Source organism: Cariama cristata, unplaced genomic scaffold, assembly GCF_000690535.1.
Source record: "Cariama cristata isolate BGI_N322 unplaced genomic scaffold, ASM69053v1 scaffold9391, whole genome shotgun sequence".
Lineage (NCBI taxonomy): Eukaryota > Metazoa > Chordata > Aves > Cariamiformes > Cariamidae > Cariama > Cariama cristata.
In genome coordinates this window covers 32726-51684 of record NW_009600983.1, presented here as the reverse complement: position 1 = coordinate 51684, position 18959 = coordinate 32726, and the positions used below count along the sequence as shown (strand labels likewise).

The 18959-nt window shown below is 37.3% G+C and overlaps 1 protein-coding gene across 1 annotated transcript in view; it reads left to right on the top strand.

Moving 5' to 3' along the window:
* The window catches only part of STK26 (serine/threonine protein kinase 26), a gene marked incomplete at its 5' end in the record, with an annotated part of 16742 nt that extends 1998 nt beyond the window's left edge, over nt 1-14744 (top strand). The window contains 9 exons of the mRNA XM_009710258.1: nt 5284-5340; nt 7032-7140; nt 7235-7392; nt 9924-10109; nt 10743-10891; nt 11561-11654; nt 12137-12199; nt 12288-12424; nt 13004-14744. Coding sequence (XP_009708560.1) covers nt 5284-5340; nt 7032-7140; nt 7235-7392; nt 9924-10109; nt 10743-10891; nt 11561-11654; nt 12137-12199; nt 12288-12424; nt 13004-13028 — 978 coding nt within the window. The remainder of the gene's footprint in view (nt 1-5283; nt 5341-7031; nt 7141-7234; nt 7393-9923; nt 10110-10742; nt 10892-11560; nt 11655-12136; nt 12200-12287; nt 12425-13003) is intronic.
* Between the last annotated feature and the right edge of the window lie 4215 nt (nt 14745-18959).

Genomic DNA, 18959 nt, shown 5'->3' with positions numbered 1-18959 from the left:
GAAAGAAAATAATCTTTTTGTTATTTACAGCAACAGTAGTACTGAAAGTAAAAGTGGTATTGCAAATCTACCTACCTATGCATTACAGCAGTTTGTCTTTGGCCTTATTGTGCCAGTCTTTCACTTTTTACCCCTTTTCTTAGATATATCTAGTTATTCTATCAGTGCTATAAACTATCAACTTTTGGGTTTTTATTTTTTAAAAATTCCTGGTGATTATAGGATCATGTTAATGCTGCAGTACTTTCCTCACCACTGTTTGAGTTCTTTCTATTCTAAAGGGGTAAATTCTGAAAGATTAATGCTCATCTCTTGTAAGAAGTGTGAGAAGTAAACGTTTTTGGGAAAGGAAAATTTCTGTACCTGGAGGTTGAGGAGGTGTTTGTGGAATTTTAGTTACTTTCACATTCCTTTAAGAAATTTCTCTTTAAAAAAAAAAAAGGCAGGCAAAAACAAACCCAAAAAACTAAAAAATGGTTTACAGGAATGTTTTTCATCCCAGACTAGCATGTGATAGGTAGTTCTACTGCTTGCTGTTCCCCAAGTAGAGGAATAAAAATGTCCACAAAGAAATGAGTACTTTTAGTTCTGTAAATAAAAATAAATAAACAAAATTACTGTTTAAGTGGTATCTTGGCTCTGAATTTTTCTTAGGCTAGATTTATTTTTGGTTACTAATACTAGATCTTTCAGCTTGAGATTTCTTAGGGGAAAGTGTATTTTAGCTTTGTTAAATGTACAAAGAATCTTTTATGCTGCCTTTTCATTTTAGTGATAACAGGTATTTTGAGAGTTGTATCTATCTACTTTTTTTTTTAACTTAATTGCTATAGCTTTTAACATTTTATTAGCTGTTACTCTGAGAATGGCTGTCAGCCTAAGTATTTAGCTGTGTAGTACTTCGTTCAGGATTTAATTTCTCTATATACTGTGGACAGCTCTTGGAAACAGTGATAGGTACAGTTGTGTACCAAATGACTGTATAATTAAAGAACATTGAGGTTAAATTCTGAAAATTAAGACATCTTACTTCTTACAAGGCAAAGTCCTAGGCTGCAGAAATCAGTAGCAATTTGCTATGGATATGACTGGTACGAAGATCACAAAGTGGTCCCATAGGTTTGTTGGTGAATACTTAGTTTTATATATAAAGGTCACTGAAACTATTCCTAGAAATACCTTTTAAGATAGTGGCTAAAGAAGAGCATTAGCATACAGTAAATAGAAGGTATTTCAAAATTTAAGAGGGTTTTTTTTTCTTTGCATCTTTATTTACAAGAAAACAAAACAATTAAGCCAGTCTACCGTCTTTCAGATCATGCTTATGGAATAGAAATAGTTTACTAAAATATGTTTTTCATACATGTAGCTTTCTCTGAAGCTCTAGGAGTGTCATCAGAAATGTTTTTGAGTTTTGCACTGTTTAAATCAAAGGCATTTAATATTTTCGTGACTATACCAAAGCAAACCCTCAATGCAAAGGCATTCAGGTTGCCTACAATGCTTAGTGATATTTCTTAGTCAAGTAATCTAGATCTGGTTTAAATCTTTAAATTTCGTAGCTTTTACTTTGAAGAAACTGCAGCTGAGACCATGTGTTGGCTTCAGGTTTTTCACGTGTGCCTCAGTTCATCCAGTTGAACTGTAACAGGACATCTTCTGTTGTAGCTTATTCTTGGCTTTTTAACCAGTTTGAATAGGCAGATTGTTCTTGTCATCAATTTGTAGTCAGCTTCAGTTTTTCCTCTGGTAAGATAGCATATTTGATAATTAAAAGTTGTTTATGTCTAAAACACGAAGACTTGTTAACTGTGAGGATTTTCTAATTGCAAGCATTTCAGATGAGAGATTTTATTTTTGTAGTCTATTCTACATATTCTGCAGCTTTAGTTTCCTTGCACTTCAGGATCCAAAGCCAGGCTTGTGGCTGATCGGGATGGAGTGGCCCGGTCTCAGGGAGCCTGGGGCTTACCAGCTACACACAGGCTCTTCCAGATGCTCCTGCTGCTGAAAGAAGGAAGGGAAGGTTGTCTTTATTTCAATTACTTGACTTAGTAATTTGTAACTTAGTCAGCCTAGCTGGTACCATTAAGGTACTCTTATGTTCTGCAGCCTAGCTGCTCATTAGCTACAGCTTGTACATCTGACTTGTAAATGTGATTTTTAAAAATATGGACAGTCCCTTAATATTTTTACATAGCAGTGCAATGGTTTTTGTCTGTTACCAGGTATTTTACTCTTTAAAAACCTTGTTATTGCTACAAGGTGGCAAGGTCTACTTCTGTGAGGTTCTTGGGATAAAGCTGCTGCCAGTTTCCAGTTATTGTGACACAAAAAGGCGCAAAACCTCCGTATCTTTATATGCTGGGGTACCTGTATATCTTGAATTTTGGAGTTTAAATAGGAGTTTCACATTGAATTAATGTTAAAGCTTAGGTATTAGTAATTTTTTTCTTAAATTTTTATTGGGTATCTGGCAAGCTCAGTAGTGTTTTCTAAGCATACTGGTAGGTTATGTACAAGCATATATATAGTCAAAGAATGCACCATAATAAGCACATTTGTGTACAGTAGTAAAATGTTTTACCGTTATATTGTGTCTTGCACAAATGCGTGTAGAATTGTACAAGCTTACAGCTGTATCAATGTGACTTTTCTAGCTGTAAGGTAACTTAAATCTTGATGTAGAAGGCTGTAGATGTTCATATTTGTGGAAGGTCAGGATCTAAATTTTCTCCTCATCCCATGTTGCACTTTGATTGCAATTAGCATCACATCTCAATAAATAAAATGTTGGTTGTGGAGGGTACCCTTGAAAGTGATAGTGCATAGCAATGCAGCAGTGTAAGTTACATTAAATAGCTAAAATGAGTGTTTTCCTCAAGCCTAATGGCTTGTCAAAATGTATTACTGCCTTATCAGTTCAGGCAAGAAAAAGATTAAAGATATTAAAAGTTACCTAGTTCTGGCATGTTTTGGTTATGCAAATTTGTGAAGCTCGATAAAATACTTGAGCTGTACTTTCCATCTGCTCCCAAAGAGGTAGATCGTCTCTTGTTGACTGAAATTTCATTATTGTTTTCCTATTGGTACCATCTAGCTGAGGGGTTTAAATATCTTTGCGTGTAACTATTACAGCTACCTGGGCTTGCTCTTTTCTTTCCCAATTAAAACAAACCTGAATATTCAGTTTTTCAGATTTGAATATGGAGAACTCCTGTAGTAGCATGCAGAGGCTTCCACCAAAATTGTACGGCACTTTGTGCAGCAAAGCTTTGAGAAAATCTAAAGATACTGTTTGTTCTGCATTGTCTATTTATACTTGGTTGACCTAAAATAGCTAGGAAAAAGGTTGTTCATGCCTGGCTAGAAAATATCCACACCCGTTTACAGTGGACAGTAGCAATTTCTTTGAGACATTATTTCAGAAACACAGTACTTACTCATTTTCACCCTATACTGTTTTCAAGTAATAGTCAAATCCTCCAAACATGTCTGGTAACCACAATGTTTGCCTTAAACTGGAGTTCCTTGCAGGTCTTCTCAGCTGACAAAGTTGGGCTTTATAAAAACTGCTAAAATTAGCCAGCCCTTCCCTGCTGATCTCATAATATTGGAATAGACTCTCATAAATGGTGTGGTTTTAAAATTCAGTATAAATCTAATAGAGCACACTTTGTTAGGATAATTGGATGTGGTGCTTTCAGAAACTGCACCTTTATTTGCTTGTTGAGTTTTCTTTAGATTTTTGTCACTAGTCAGGCAATAGGGTGGGAAAGCATACAGTGTGGAATGCAAGAGGCTTTAAAAAAGTACTTCTACCATAAACTTGTACTCTGTTATAAGAAATTAGCACTAGTAAATGTTTGCTGGAGACTTAAACAGCATGTGGTGCTTCACCAGGTCTGGTTCAGTTGAGTATTTTTAATAACTGGTTGTTACTTTAAATAAAGAAATGTTTTTATTTGCAGAGTTTCTTAGAGTAGTAACCCATAGATTAATATTTGGGTTTCTTCTGAAATGAGAGGGGACTCTGGCAAGCAAATAGCAGAAGATCCCAGTTTTGAAACATACGGTCTGTAGATCCAGTGCCAAATCTTTCTGGTTTTGTTTATATGAACCAGCCACCTTTTGCAGCTACGTACCAAGGGCAATGTCAGCATCTAGAAATCAGTGTTAGGATTTGTCACTTCTGGTATTCTAGTAGTTGAGACATCTCCACAAAGAAAGCGTAGAAACTCCTGTATTTGCAGGGGTTGAGATTCAAATAGCATATAGTGAAGGAGTACATGAACTTTGCAATATTACTAGAAATAATTTTTAAAAAATAATCCTAAAATAAATAGGTGCCTTAAGTCATACATTTTATTGAACTATATTGCTCTTTGGCCTTTAAATGGCAGATTTTGAACCTCTGCTCTGAAAACTTTGGAAATCTGAACGTTTTTGTCAGGTTCCAAGTCTGGCAGTGCAGTTTCTTCTGACTGGTGATTGTAGTGCTGCCAATCTCAGAATCGGAGCTGCCCCTATGGTAGCAGACATGTTTTGTGGTAGGACGTAAGTCCTTAGGTACAAGCATATTCAAAGGCTGTCAATTCTCACTTTTTGCTGGATCTGACAACAAGTTGGAGCTTGTGGACATGTTAGATACACCCTTGCACAGCTACCACGTAGGTGAAGAGGCACCTAGCGGCTACCTCCACTAGGCTTTAAGTTTCTGTTGTCTTTGAAACATGTTTGTGCTCACTCTCTCTCTCAGAAGTCGTTTTAAGTTCTGAGTATTTTCCTCAGATGAGAGATGTGGTGATGTTACAAGAAGGTTTCCAATTAAAATTGTAATGCTTCTGTATTGCAAATGGCTGGAATTCATAATAGTAATGCAAAGACAGTCTTTTGTAAGAACTACAACCTTACATTAAAACACTTCGTTTTAAGCTTAAACCGTCACCTTATATCTTTCTTCTCTAAGTTCCATTCCTTTAGGTGGAATCATTTTAGATACCAGTTAGTGGAAAATGTTTAGAGGGGCAGGGGGAGTGATGGTGTTTTTTTTTTTTTTTCTTGCTTTTTTAAATACAGAAGTCAAACTTTAATTGATATTTAGACATCTTACACAGGAGCTGTGTGATCATTCTACAAGAAGTAATTATGTGTAACTTGGTGATTAATGGGACTCTGCATTTGCATTCTCCAAACTGTGTGCTGGTAGTCTACGGAAATAATTAATTTTTTTTTTTTTTATGGCAGCCTTGGACTTCTAACAACTCATGTCTTCCTTTACAGGGCACAAAACTATGGATAATAATGGAATATTTGGGTGGAGGGTCAGCTTTGGATCTTGTAAGTATATGGGGTTTTGCACTATAAGTACTAGTGAACCTTATTTCCTTGTGCTTTCATATCTCTTTATAAAATCTAGTCCCTGGATGCACTTGGTATAACATCACTGCTACACTGTAATGCTCCAAAAAGTGTGAATTTGCTGGTAGTTCTATCAATCAATTCTATTGAATTGATGTTGATTTTTTTTTGGTTTTACTCTTTGTCTCTAAGCATTAGGAAGCATCCAGTTGTTCTCAGTCAAATATAAGGCATTTTTTTTTAGTAAGGCGAGAAGTACTGTTCTTGCCATATGTGGTGGGTTTTGGATTGTCTGTCCATCACCCTCCCCTGAGTGGAATTCATTACACTTGAATAAAAAATGTTTCCTTTGGGCCTGGGTCTCAGGAATGAAGTGTGTGCTCACAGAGTACAGTTGATTTTAACTGGTTAAAAGGTGTTGAGTTTTCCATTTTCGGGTATTTCCAGTTAAGCATGAAAGTGCCTTTTACTTAAGATAATGTAGCATTCATGAAAGGTGTAGCTTAGAGAGTACAAGAGCACAGTCCACTGTATGTGGATGTGGTTTCCCCATACTTTCAGTGCAGCTCTGCCTCAAGTGTGAAGATGAGAGACCCACCCTTTCCTGTAAGATAATATAACTCAGTCTTTGTGTGATTCTGAAGGAAAAGTATCATGTCTTCAGTATTACAGAACGGTGTTGATTATGTATTTGCTAACAATGGTCCTGTCTGCAGGAGTTGAAGTATGTGCTTAACTTTACAAATCTATTTGAATTTCTTTATGAAATTACATCACATCAACTCAGCTGCGGGAATGCAAAAGCATAGTAATTATGTGTAGCATGTAGTAGTTTGTAGCTCTGGAACATAGTCTTTTTGAGAAAGGGTCTGTGAGATACTTACTCTTTAACACTTTTGAGTAATTGATGGTCTTCTGTGGAGTGTCAGAAATAGTGAAATAGCTTTTACTAGTGACAATTGAAACCACTGAACCTTTAGATGAATAGAACTTCAAGTTTTGCCTCATTTGCCTCACTTCACCATACCATAATTTCATGGTATTCTCTGTTTCAGTGCTGCATTGTTGGTATTTTTTTAATGGTAAAATCACCCACCTTAATTGCTTCTGCTCTGTTTACAAAGCTTTCTAATGTGCGAAGTTTACACTTATTCCATACTAGCAACTTTATAGTAGCGCATTATGTTCTTGGTGCAAAGGCAAGCATGGAATCAAAAATGCTGGAGCAATAAAAAAATGCATCATTAAATTTGAAAACCACAGTCAATAGACTAATTTAATTTGCAATAAACTGAGTTTCTTAATTCACTTCATCTAAAATGCTAAATTCAGTCTGCTGTGTTTGCTGTCTGTAGGAAGCTATAACTTTGTGGAAAGTTAGTTCTAGCTTTCTGTGTGCATTGCGTGCTAAGGGGAGTGCATACTGTATACATTAGAAAAATAACAGCATTTTCAATGTATTGTCAATAGAGGAGGTGTGAAGATGATAATTCCAATGGAATGGCAGCTATTTCTGGTAGAATGTTGACATACTTCATTGAAAATTTCCTGAACTCTGTTAGTTCTTTACCTTAAAAAAATCTTGCAAGTTTTAAGATTTAATTAAATCAATAACAAGGCAAAAATTAGATACAAGACTAAAATTATTTTAATGTGTCTTTTCTCTAAAGCTGCGTGCCGGCCCATTTGATGAGTTCCAGATTGCTACCATGCTAAAGGAAATCTTGAAAGGTCTTGACTACCTACACTCAGAGAAAAAAATTCACAGGGATATAAAAGGTGCATAACATTTTAAATGTTAACTTTGTTAAAGCCTTTAAAAATCATAAGACCAGTATTGTAATTTAGATATCATGTTATTTCTCCTTGGCAGCTGCCAATGTCTTGTTATCAGAACAAGGCGATGTTAAACTTGCTGATTTTGGAGTTGCTGGGCAGCTGACAGACACACAAATTAAGAGGAATACCTTTGTTGGAACTCCATTTTGGATGGCTCCGGAAGTTATTCAGCAGTCAGCATATGATTCAAAAGTAAGTAAAAGAGTAGAATACCTTTTCTTTGTATCTGCAGATCCCACAAAAATTACTTTGATTTTTGTGTTTTTAGCTCTATTCGTATGGAGAAAAAAGGTAGATTTTAAATTACAGAGTTTCAAATAATAAAATTAAAAGTACAATTACATGTCGCTGTACTCACATGCAAGACCCATGCAATCTCACCAAGTAAATTGATGCTTTCATGTTAAGATTCTTTCAGATAAACTCCCTGGATGCTTTCAGTGTTGTGGGTTGGTTGGTTGACTTGGTTTTAATTTTAATTCAATGTTTCACATTTAATTCAAACAATAGTGCAGTTCTCACAAATTAGAATGCCACCAGAACTTACCGGCTTATTAAAACCAAGATGGTGGCTGAAATTTTACTCTCCTCAGATTTTTGTAAACGGCTCTGGATATAATTTCTTTAATAGTATTTCTGAGGACCTGTGTAGTGCTGAAGATTTTAGCACAGGTGACTGATCTTGAGAAGGAAAAAAGTAACTTGAACTACAGGATGGGTAGCTGTGGTAACATTATGGTACCTTGTACATTTCTTTGTCGTGGGAGCTGTTGATTCATGACTCATTGCAGAGGAGAGTTTCCCTATGTGAACTAGCAGTAGAAAAGCAGACCTTCTCCGTGTTTTCTGTGGGCTGGGAACTGCTGCTAGAAGTGACAATAGGGAAGGAACAGTCGCCTCTTTGCCCATGTGTATACTCACAAGATGACATAGAGCGTGTGGTTAGTGAAATGGCAGTGTAGTTCAGTGCTGATGTTGGACTTTCTACAGTCTGTAGATGCAACCTTAAATAGGAGCAAGAAATCTAAAATTCTTGGTATATGCGAAGTAATATTTTCGTACCAGTTTTTGTCAAACAGCAAGCATGTAACTGTACTTGTGACGTGCACATAAAGAAAAGGCTGTTGAGTATCTGAGGTGTCCTGAAGATATTCACACCCCAGAAGACTTTCCCAGGGTCATTCAGACTTGAAGGAATTTGTGTACATGTCACAAGGGTTCTTGCTGATAAGAAGTATGTTGTAGTTCTCATGTTTATGGTTTCAGTGGTGCAACTAATATACTCCCAAGGGCATTTTGGAAAAGCATTCTACCCTACTTTAAAAATGCATGTTGTCCAGTCAAAGTGAGAATAATTCCTCTTCTGCTTGCCCTGTGTGTAAATCAGCTGAACCACCCCTTCATTTACATTATCTCAGCAACCTAATCTTTTACATTCTATATCTCTTCAACATGTTACAAGAGCAATGCCCTCTCCCTTTTCTTTCTATGCGGAAAGTCTGGTGGGAAAGCAAAGAGATGCAAGCCTTTGGTAGGACAGATGAAGGGTTTTGGAGAGGATACACTTCAATTTCTAGACTAATACTGATGAATATTTTGGTATCTGGACTAAATTTTAACATTTCTCTTTCTCACCCTACTTCAAAGTGACAGAAAATAAAATAGAAGTTCATACCTTTTTGTAGTGGCAGAGATTTACAAGGCCCACCTCTTCTTTCAAAACATTTTGCTCCAATATACAATTGTTGGTTATGATATTTCAGTAATGAACAGTAAGCTAGTTTAATTCTTCAATATTAAGTAAAGATATTTTAGTTCTTGTAAATAGGAAAGGAGTATTGGAGAGATGCAAATTGTAACCCTTGTTTACTCTACAAGCATCTTTGGTTTATGACTTCTGTGCCAAGTGTAGTCAACCATTGCCAGCCACTTCTTAATGAGAAACACCTTTAGTGACCTTAGTAGCTATTGTAGCTCATCTAAAAAGATGCACGTAATGTATATTTCACTTGGAAAAAATCTCTAAATCGGAAAAGAATTTTATAGTTCATAAGATACTTTAATACAAAGACAGAACTTGTTTATAATGCTTACCTTTAACTAAAATAAATACCACTTCATTATTCTTCAGAAACTTAAACTGTGAACTTGGTGTTTAGGGTCTGTCTAGCTTTTGATAATTTTCTAGCTAAATTCATCAAGCAGTCTGTTAGGAAAGAAACTAAGTGATCACCTACTGGATTTGATTCAACTCTACCTTGTTCCTTTAGTGTGAGGTGTCAAACAAGATTGGATACCTCAGTGCATCTGCAGTTTAAAAAGTAACATCAGCATGCAGTTTTGCTATCTAAACAAAATCTGAATTAAACATAGGAAATTTGTGACAGTTTCTAGTTCATATATAGAAAAAAATTGAAGGAAGATGAATGCTTCTGAAGCTTTTTCCAAAAGCACGTGTATTTAGGTGCACGTTTAACTTGCTGACAGTGTTACAACAGTGACTGTGCAACAAAGGCGATGTTGTAGATGGTTGTCATTAAAGACTGATTAGGTCAGCCAGGTCTTTGGGAATCATAGCCTTCAAGTACTGGAAAGGAATCTTTGCACATTATCTACTTAGACCAAGATAAATTTTATTATATAGATGCAGTATATGTGAAGATTTCAGTTAATAAATACTTAGCCCTTAATTTTGTACTAAAAGTAACTTTTCCCTTTCTCAGGCTGACATCTGGTCGTTGGGAATCACTGCTATTGAACTAGCCAAAGGGGAGCCTCCCAACTCTGATATGCATCCGATGAGAGTTTTGTTTCTCATTCCGAAAAACAATCCTCCAACTTTATTAGGAGAATTCAGTAAACCTTTTAAAGAATTCATTGATGCATGTCTGAATAAGGACCCAACATTTGTGAGTAGATATGTGTGTGTGTGTATAGATGTTTTGGGTTTGTTTTCTACTCTCATGTTTGTGAAATATTTTGCAGGTGTAGTGCATCATAATTGATTGAAATAATTTTGGAGACTGTACTTCCCACTGTGAATGGTAGTGGTCCTTTTTAATAGCTGTGTCTCCATCTTAGTCTCTTTTGCTTAAAATACTGAAAGGAGGCAGGAGAATGGTGAAGGAAATGATGGTGGCAGAGGCAGCTTCCTAAAATGCACTCAAACCTAGGATAATGTCAGAAGAGAAGCTTTAACAGAGGAGAAAATCTTAGCTCTTTTTCTTCAGCAGAACTTCTGCTGTCTGTCTGAATTCTGCTTACAAGGAAATGTTGCATTGGAGAATTTTGATTAGTCATTTTCCTGGGTGTGTACCTTCCAGCACAGAAGGATAAGCAGTATAGGCAGTGTGTGACTTGTTCATATTTTTAGAGTGCTTGTAAATGTGGATTACTGGCTTTTCTTGACTTCCTGTTTCACTAATTTCCTGATAGTATATGAGTTAGCCCTAGAACTCAGTTGTCTTACTAATTCCCCCCTATTAACATTTAAAATCATGACATGCTAGCATAACATTAAATATTTAAAGTGTTTCTTACAGCGCCCTACTGCAAAAGAACTTCTGAAGCACAAATTCATTATGAAAAATGCCAAGAAGACTTCATATCTGACAGAACTGATTGATAGGTTTAAGAGGTGGAAAGCAGAGGGACATAGTAGTGATGAAAGTGATTCCGATGGTTCAGATTCGTAAGTTTGTTTTCAGTTTAGTCTCTTTTGGGCCTTTTGTTTTTTTCTTGTTTTGTAAATAATGTTACTAAAGTAAGTTTGTCGCAGTTCCTCTGTGTAGTTAACTCCTCTTCTGTACATCTGTCTTTTGTTCCGTATGTTTTTCATTTCAATAAAACCCTTTGTATGAACCTAAAGACTAACATATAAGTCAAGCTGTGCACTCATCATCTCTAAACTTTCACTCTCTGAGCTCAGTTTCAGTTCTGTGTAAGTGCTATGTATTTCCTAGTCTGAGGCTAGTGGTCATACCAAAAACAATGAATCACAATTAGAAATATTGCAGAGCAAGGTTGAGGTGTATGAAGAAGTTTGCAGAATGCCTGTGGAACAACATACATTCTGTAAGTCTCTTGCTTTTCTGGATATCAGATACCTTTTAAATGGGATACCATGCAAGAAGGTAAGCTTTATGGGTAGATAACATCTTCTGTTTACTTTGATCATATTTCAATTTATTCAGCCTCTGCAGGTGTTTTTTTAAAGTTCAGTTAATGTTTCAATACGCATTTTCCTTCTTATTTTAAGGAATACTGAACTAATCCATATAGATGTATTATGTATTTGAGTTACGCTGGCTTAGCGTTACGTTGTGGCTAGTATTATGTACATCGTATCCTTTTTCTTCAGGGAGTCCAGTAACAAAGAAAATAACTCTCATCCTGAGTGGAGCTTTACTACAGTTCGAAAGAAACCAGATGCAAAGAAGCTGCAGAATGGGACGGTATGTACAGTCTGAAGAGTTCTTCTTTCCAAGTGCTGGTTTTGAAGCCAATTTAAGGAAGATAGTGATAAAACTTAGTAATTATTCACTTTTCATAAGAACTGTCTTTTTGTAGTTCAAGAGATGATGCTTGTTAGGGATATTTCGTATGTCCACGTCAGCCTTAAATGCAAAAGATATGCATACTGATAGATCAGTATCTGTTCACAGAGATGTGAATTTTGAAGACTCATATAATATTAGAGAGGAAAAACTGAACTGTTTTTCTGACGATATAGGACACTGTTCCAGATGTGTCATCAGGCATCTATTTCCACATCACATAACGTTTGTTGATGTACTATGCCTTTATTGTTTTTGTAATGTATTTCAAGTGCTTTGTTGAATTTAACTGCACCTGCAAAATCACATGTGCTGTGTTAAATGCAGCATATATGGTGTATAGGAATATGGTAATGTAATCCTTCTTTGTTAACTTTTAGGATCAGGATCTTGTTAAAACGCTGAGTTGTTTAACTATGATAATCACCCCTGTGTTTGCTGAGGTAAGTCTTTATTTTAAAAGCTTCTTTGAAAGTATTATCCAGGTGTCATAACTTTTATAAGTTTTATCTGTTTTGGTTTGCTACTCAGCTGAAACAGCAGGACACAAATAATGCTAGCAGAAAGAAAGCAATTGAGGAACTTGAGAAAAGCATCAATATGGCGGAAGCAACGTGTCCAGGGATCACAGATAAGATGGTGAAGAAACTTATGGAGAAATTTCAGAAGTAAGTTAAGCAAATTTTTGTGTGTATGGTTTTAAAAAAAAAAAACGGTTTTATTTTAAAAGAAAAATTTTAAATTAAGTACTTACACACAGGAAAGGTTAATTGACAGTAAACTTCATATGTTGGGTAAATTTGAGTAGTTTAGTGATAAGTGAAAGATTTGCTGTGTCCAGTGCTTTGCTATTTTTGCTATTGTCCAGTATTTGCTATTGTCCAGTGCTAACCTTTAGCTTTGGTACTTACACATGGCACTTCTTTTTGAGACTAAAATTAATAGTAACAATTACCTGTTTGGTCTTCTAATGCTGCAGTTTTACTGTAGTTGTTATGCCTTGGTATCTTTAATTTAGCCTGCAATTTTGTCGTAAACATATTTACAGCCAGTAAGGGAGCAGGAGAATCTTTAACTTACCTTTTTAGGGAATATTTTCTTGAGAATGTTACTTCTGGTGGTTTTTTCCGATGAGCTGTTGAGATGAAGGCATGTACTAGTTTAGTGATGCAAAAATAGTTATGTGCAGTTTGCCAAGCTAAAACAATACAATTAACAAATTCTTACTTGCATTTTTTTATCCATAGATTTTCTGTTAATGACTCATCCTAAGAAACTTCACATAATTGACTGCTGTTTCGTATGGACCCAGTGAAACCCACCAAAACTACTTCAAGCTTGGCAGTGCTTAGCTCATGAGCTCCTTGTGCCTTTTGGATCTTTGCAACATATTGATGGTGATTGAGGATTTGAAAGAACCTACTCAACTATTTTGTGGCAGTGCACATGGTTTTATATTTTCAGGAAATTATTTTGTAAAGAACAACTTTTAATATTGTAGTTTCACCTGTTTAATCTGATAAATGTTGAGGTGCAGTTTTGCTTTTAGAAATAACCATTACTTTAGTTAATAGAAAGTGCAAGTACAGTATGTTTTGATGCTATTTTGTTCCTGTACATGGGGATGTACAGGTCTTTTGTATTCATGAGTTAAACTTTTGTAAATCACTAACAAGCTTCAGAAAAAATAGCTTTTTCACAAGCATACTCAAAACATGTAACGTAGTGGCAAGGATATTGCTGTAGCACCTGCTTCAACCAGCATATAGTTATCGTGCCCTGAAAAATAAACCTGCAACAGTATCTATTATAATTCTAAATTGGTACAGTATTTTAGGCAGCTCTATGATTAAATATATTTGAGAGCAATATGTCAATAGTTTGCAGGTGATATGTAGCAATGGGTATATCTTGATGTACAGTATATGTATTACCTTTTAGAACAGGTTTTGAAGTAGTAGTTCAATCTTATATCATGATGGTAGGAAAATTTAGAGCAATACAGTTGAGGGGGTGGGGCTTTTGGCAATAATGGACAAAACCTGAAGTCCAATTTAACTTAATTTAATTTTTTTCCTCTGAGTATACATATACCTGGGTGGAAGGGAGCCAGAGAAGCCGAGCGTCGCATGATACATACCTCGCAAGCAGGTATAAGTGTAACACCAGCGTTCTGTGTCGTGGTGTTGTTTCTCCTGTAAGATATTTATACACATTTTTGTTCTTAAATACATTAAATACAGTACATCAACATAATTTGTTTATAATTTTCTGAAAGTGTATTTTAAATATGTATTTACCAGTTAATATGCAAATAACTGAGTTATAGATATTCTTTCACAAAAAGGTAGTACTGTGCAGTACAGAGTGATTTTTTTTTTTCCATAAAAAGTAGGTAAGACTATAAAGTTGCTTTCAGTTATATATTTATGGTACTGCTAGATGGGTAATATCTTCTCTTCTGTTTTTTTTTTTTTTCCCTTTTTCAACCCAGTATGTATATTATGCTGAAGTTTTGAACTGGGATTGGTTTTCAGTACTTAGCTGTGGAACTGTTGGTGTAAATTTATTTTTGATAAAGGCTGGGTGTGTTTATTTTATGGTTCAGACCTGCACATTTTGTTTTTGCACAAAAGTCATTTTAAAGAATCTGAAATATATCTGCCAAATATTGAAAAAGTAATGGTGTGCAAGTAAATACTGCATTTTTAGTCAAATGTTGCCATTACATTGTTTTTATATAAAGGATACTTGTGAGAGATCGTGGTTCGATATGCCAAGGACAATTATTTTCAATGGTGCCTACACTGTAAAAAAATTAACTTTAACTCCTTGTTTTAATTTTAAAAAAATGTTTCCGTTTAAAACTTTCATCTGCTATATAACTGAAATTCAATTAGAATTTATATCTGAGAAAAAAGTCTGGAAATAGTTTTTGAAAACAATAATGTTATGGATTAAATAAATATTTTTATAAATGTAAAAGCAGCAAAAGTTGTAAATAGAGTTGATCTGAAGCTTTACAAAATAACTGCATCACAGAAACAAATTGTAATGCTCCTCTAGCTTCTGTAGTCATTAGTCTTGTAAATCTGTTTATAGATGAAGCTTATTTCAATGTTTTGGGGGGTTTTAAATGGTTTAAAAATAAATATTTAAGTTCTGTAAACTTTCATGACTTTGTTCTGTTGTGCATTTTATTCTGGATTTTAGTAGATGTGCAGAGGTGTGGATATACCTCTTACAGGCTTGTGTTCTAGTTCAAGAAAGGTGTTCCTTGCACAGAGTTGCATGGTTGCTTTGAAAAGGTTTGCATCCCCCCATGCTGTTCTTGTCTGGAGGACACCTACCAGCTGCTACGCCACAGGGAATGGATGGAGCAGCCCCAGGGTTCAGTTTGATTCCATTCCTAAAGAGGCGTCTTCAGGACCTGTGTGCTCAGATGAACATGCACGGCCAGTGACAACATGGTAGAGATGTCAGAACACTCTGACTTCATTGTGAACTCGGCATTGTGGAGTGAAGGTACAAAAAGGCCTGTGCCACAGTTACCTCGGCTTTCACTTCAGCAGTCTCGACTCAAATCTCAGTTTAAAGAGCTCCATACAAATTTCTCAGAATTAAAAACATGTTTTTACTTCCATGTCGCTTCCCTTAAGGTGTTCTTTTTACGTGGGAGACCGAGGGGAGAGGTGATGGGAATTTCTCCCGGATTTTGTAACTGGTGGCTCTACCCTGTTGACACAGGGTCTTTAATCTATGCAACTGTATAAACGATTCGGGGTAGGTAGGGTTAATGAATTATTTGGGAAATTGGAACCTGTTCTATATGACTGTAACAAGTTGCTGAACTATGGTGCCTCTTCTCCTGTGAAATGGGTGGGATGTATACCTACCTCATAGGACAGTGTGGGGAAAAACTCATCCACGTATGTATAATACAGCCTCGTTCTCTTACAGCACAGCCCAGTCAAGAAGTTTTTTTATTGTACTGCATATGGCATTTGTGCGCCTAAAGTCTCTGTGCATCATAAGACTATAATCTTAACTCTTAAGAATGGATGTCTGTATTACTGGTTTCCAGAGAACAGTTGTCTTTTCCCCACCATGTGTTAGCTATTGATGAACTGTGTAACTTAATCAGCAGTATTCTGTTGCTGGCAGATAGCTAATGGAAAGATACATCAAAATATTCATGCAGGAACCATCTTCTTGCTTGTTTAGTTTGCTAGGCTTCCCACTGTAGTTTGAGAAGAATTGATATTGAAGTAGTCTTATCAAAGTAGTCTGCATCGCAGAATAGAGAAATGTATTTGTTCTTGGGTAGATGAGTCTTTCATCAATGTAACCATGCTTAAAACCTTTGGTCTCTGACTCCTCTAGTACGCTTCTGTACAGTAAGCATGTAGTATCGTAAACACCTGTTCTTGCATTCAATCGAATGTCTATAGCTGAATAGGAAAGTGCATAAGTTCTTAATGTGTTTGCACAAAGTTTAGCAATTGTTAAAGGTCTGATTTTTATCACACTGTTTTATGACTTAACACTGGAATAAAATTATTTTCCTCTTTGCAAAGTTTTAGTGGTATGTATTGGCTTGTCTTATTTCATGTTTCCAATAAATGAAATAACACTTAATACAGAGATGAGGTAAATCCACTGAAACCTTAGTGCTTCTCCAAACTGAAGTTCTGTGTATACTGTGTACTTTTTGCTGCTTTTTATATCCTAACATAAACAACTCTATCTAAAAAGTTGCTGAACATCGTGCATCTGAATTTCAAGATTAGCTTTATCTGTAAGTGATATATTTTATGTGAACCCCAGTTACTTGAGTCTGAATGCACTGAGTAGACCCTGTAATGCTGCTGTACCTCCTCCCCCTTCAAGGGCTATGCAAGTTGACATTTTCCAGGTCCTGCTCTCTGTCTTTCACCATCAGCAGAGCAAATCAGTCTATGTCCTCTCTCCATCCTCGTTTTCTTCCCTAGTGAAACACAATCCCTTAAATAGATGCTCTTACCTCTTCTGGGTGAATAGGGCTGAGCAGGGACCATGGGGAAGGACTGACGTAAGGGTTGTTTCAATTGTTCCTTGACATGTGAGCCACTGCTTACTGGGATTGTTCCTTTATTTTAGTCAACCCAAGAAAGCTAGTTTACGCAATGAATTTAGCTTGAAGATGTTAATTTCTGTCACTTACAAGCTGCTTTGTTCCTCTGCTATTGTTGACCATCGTGTAGGATGTGCTAAGGCACAGTGCACATGCTGTGCCCCAGTGCGCTCTACTCTATGGAAAAATCCAAAAATAGTTCCCAAGTCCTTGTTTCTCCTTCTCAGCATAGTCCTGAACTCCAGAGCTGGCAGCTCCTGGAGATTTGGGCAGTGTGGCTGTACATTGATCCCTCTCGGTGGGACTGTGTGTTCTGGGACGTGACCTGGGCCAGCCTTTACCTGTGTCTCCACATGCTTTCAGGAGCTGACAGCGCTTGTAGGTTAGCCTGTGTGCTTCAGGTATAACCCTCAAAGGGATGCTCTCTGGTCTGTCTTTGAAACACTGCTGCTTTTTTTTCCCCCTCTACCAAATCGTGCGTATAGACTGCCAGATGTAAAGGCTGTATTGACGGGTGGTTCTTAACACTTTCCAAGGTGCAGAGCTTTGGGAGAGGGAAGAAACAACTCTCTATAACCAGAAAGATTATCCTTTTTTTTTTTTTTTTTTAATAGAACATATGCCAGAGCAGCATGTGGGGTCCCTGTAGTTCACAGCTTCTTCAGCACAGGGTAACCAGGAGCAAAAGCAAGCCTTACAGTGTGCTCTCTTGTTCATCTAATGCATTTCTTTGGGCAACCAACCAAGAATGTGGTTGTTTTCAGCAGCATTCAGGGATCTCGGTGAGTCTTCCCAGTCGCTGAGACAGCAAAGGCACACAGGGAGCCAGCAGGCAGCTGTGGGAGAGGGAAACCAGCCCGGCAGCTCGGTGGAGCACTGAGAGCTGTCTGGGTGCTGGGAGGTGCAGGAGAAGGTGGGCTGGGGGTGCCTGCAGGGCTGGGGGTGCAGATTTGACAGGGCAGAAGGAGGAACCCAAAACTCTGGTGTGAATAACTGATTTTTATTGTCCAACTTACTTCTAAAACAAAGGACAGCAATGCACAGGGTGAGCAGTACCCATAAGCCCCGTTCTTTTTACATTTTAATGTTATTTTCTGTCTTTTTCTCAGCTTCCTTCTTTCTGAAATCCATTCTAGTAGGTTGCAGGGGTTTCTCAATTGCGGATTTACTGGGCTGTCCCTCTCCTTACAGGCATGTCTTACAGATACTTATAGGGTTGTTCTTAAAGAAAAGTAACAAGATCCTCCCCTAAAATCTTACAGAGGTGTCATCATTCTCCAGTTTTCTGTGTAGCTTTCATGTAGGTTTAGGGTAATAATAAGTTTTTGGGAAAAAAAAAAAATAGACCCAAGAAGTATCTATACCTTTTCCCCTTGAGGGAGCAATGGATAAATCACAAATCCCCTTCCTGCTGCCCCATGGATGGTGAGCAGTCCCATCTCCTGCTCCTTCTTTATAGCTAGAAACAGCCCTGGTTAAAAAAAATAACATTGCGCTCATGTGCAAACAGGAAAGTTTCGTAGCACCGTGGTTACAGTAGACTTGCTAATGCCAAGGGTGAGCACCAGCTCCCTGTTTCTTTCCTACCTGCTCCTGACATCTTTTTCCCAATGCTGCTTAACTGAGGCCTGATTTGGAGGGGGCAAAGGACCCCCCACCCCCCCTCCCCGTGCTTCACTCCCCCAGACTTAAACTGTGGTACTGGGACTGTGGAGGTGCTGCCAGAAAAATGACAGCTAATGGGCCTAAGAAAAGCAGAGCTATACAATGGTATTTGTTAACCCGGTTCCCCGAGCTCACTGTGGGATGCTGCTAAATGATTTACAAGCACTGCTGAGATGTTTCTTGGGGAAGGATAATGCTCTAAACTGGCCAGGGAGAAGATGGAGCAGTTTGCTTCCTCCGTGGCTCCAAGCATCACAAGGGGCACCCCACAGATGCAACCTTGACCTCAAGAGCCAGGTACTCCCTGCAGTGTGGGAGGGAGGAGAGGCAGGATGGAGGAGATGGGCTCCATGCCGGTGCATTGGCTGTGTCCACGGGAGCGTTGGTCAGCTCCAGGAGCAGCCTCCCCTGGCCATCCTGCTCCT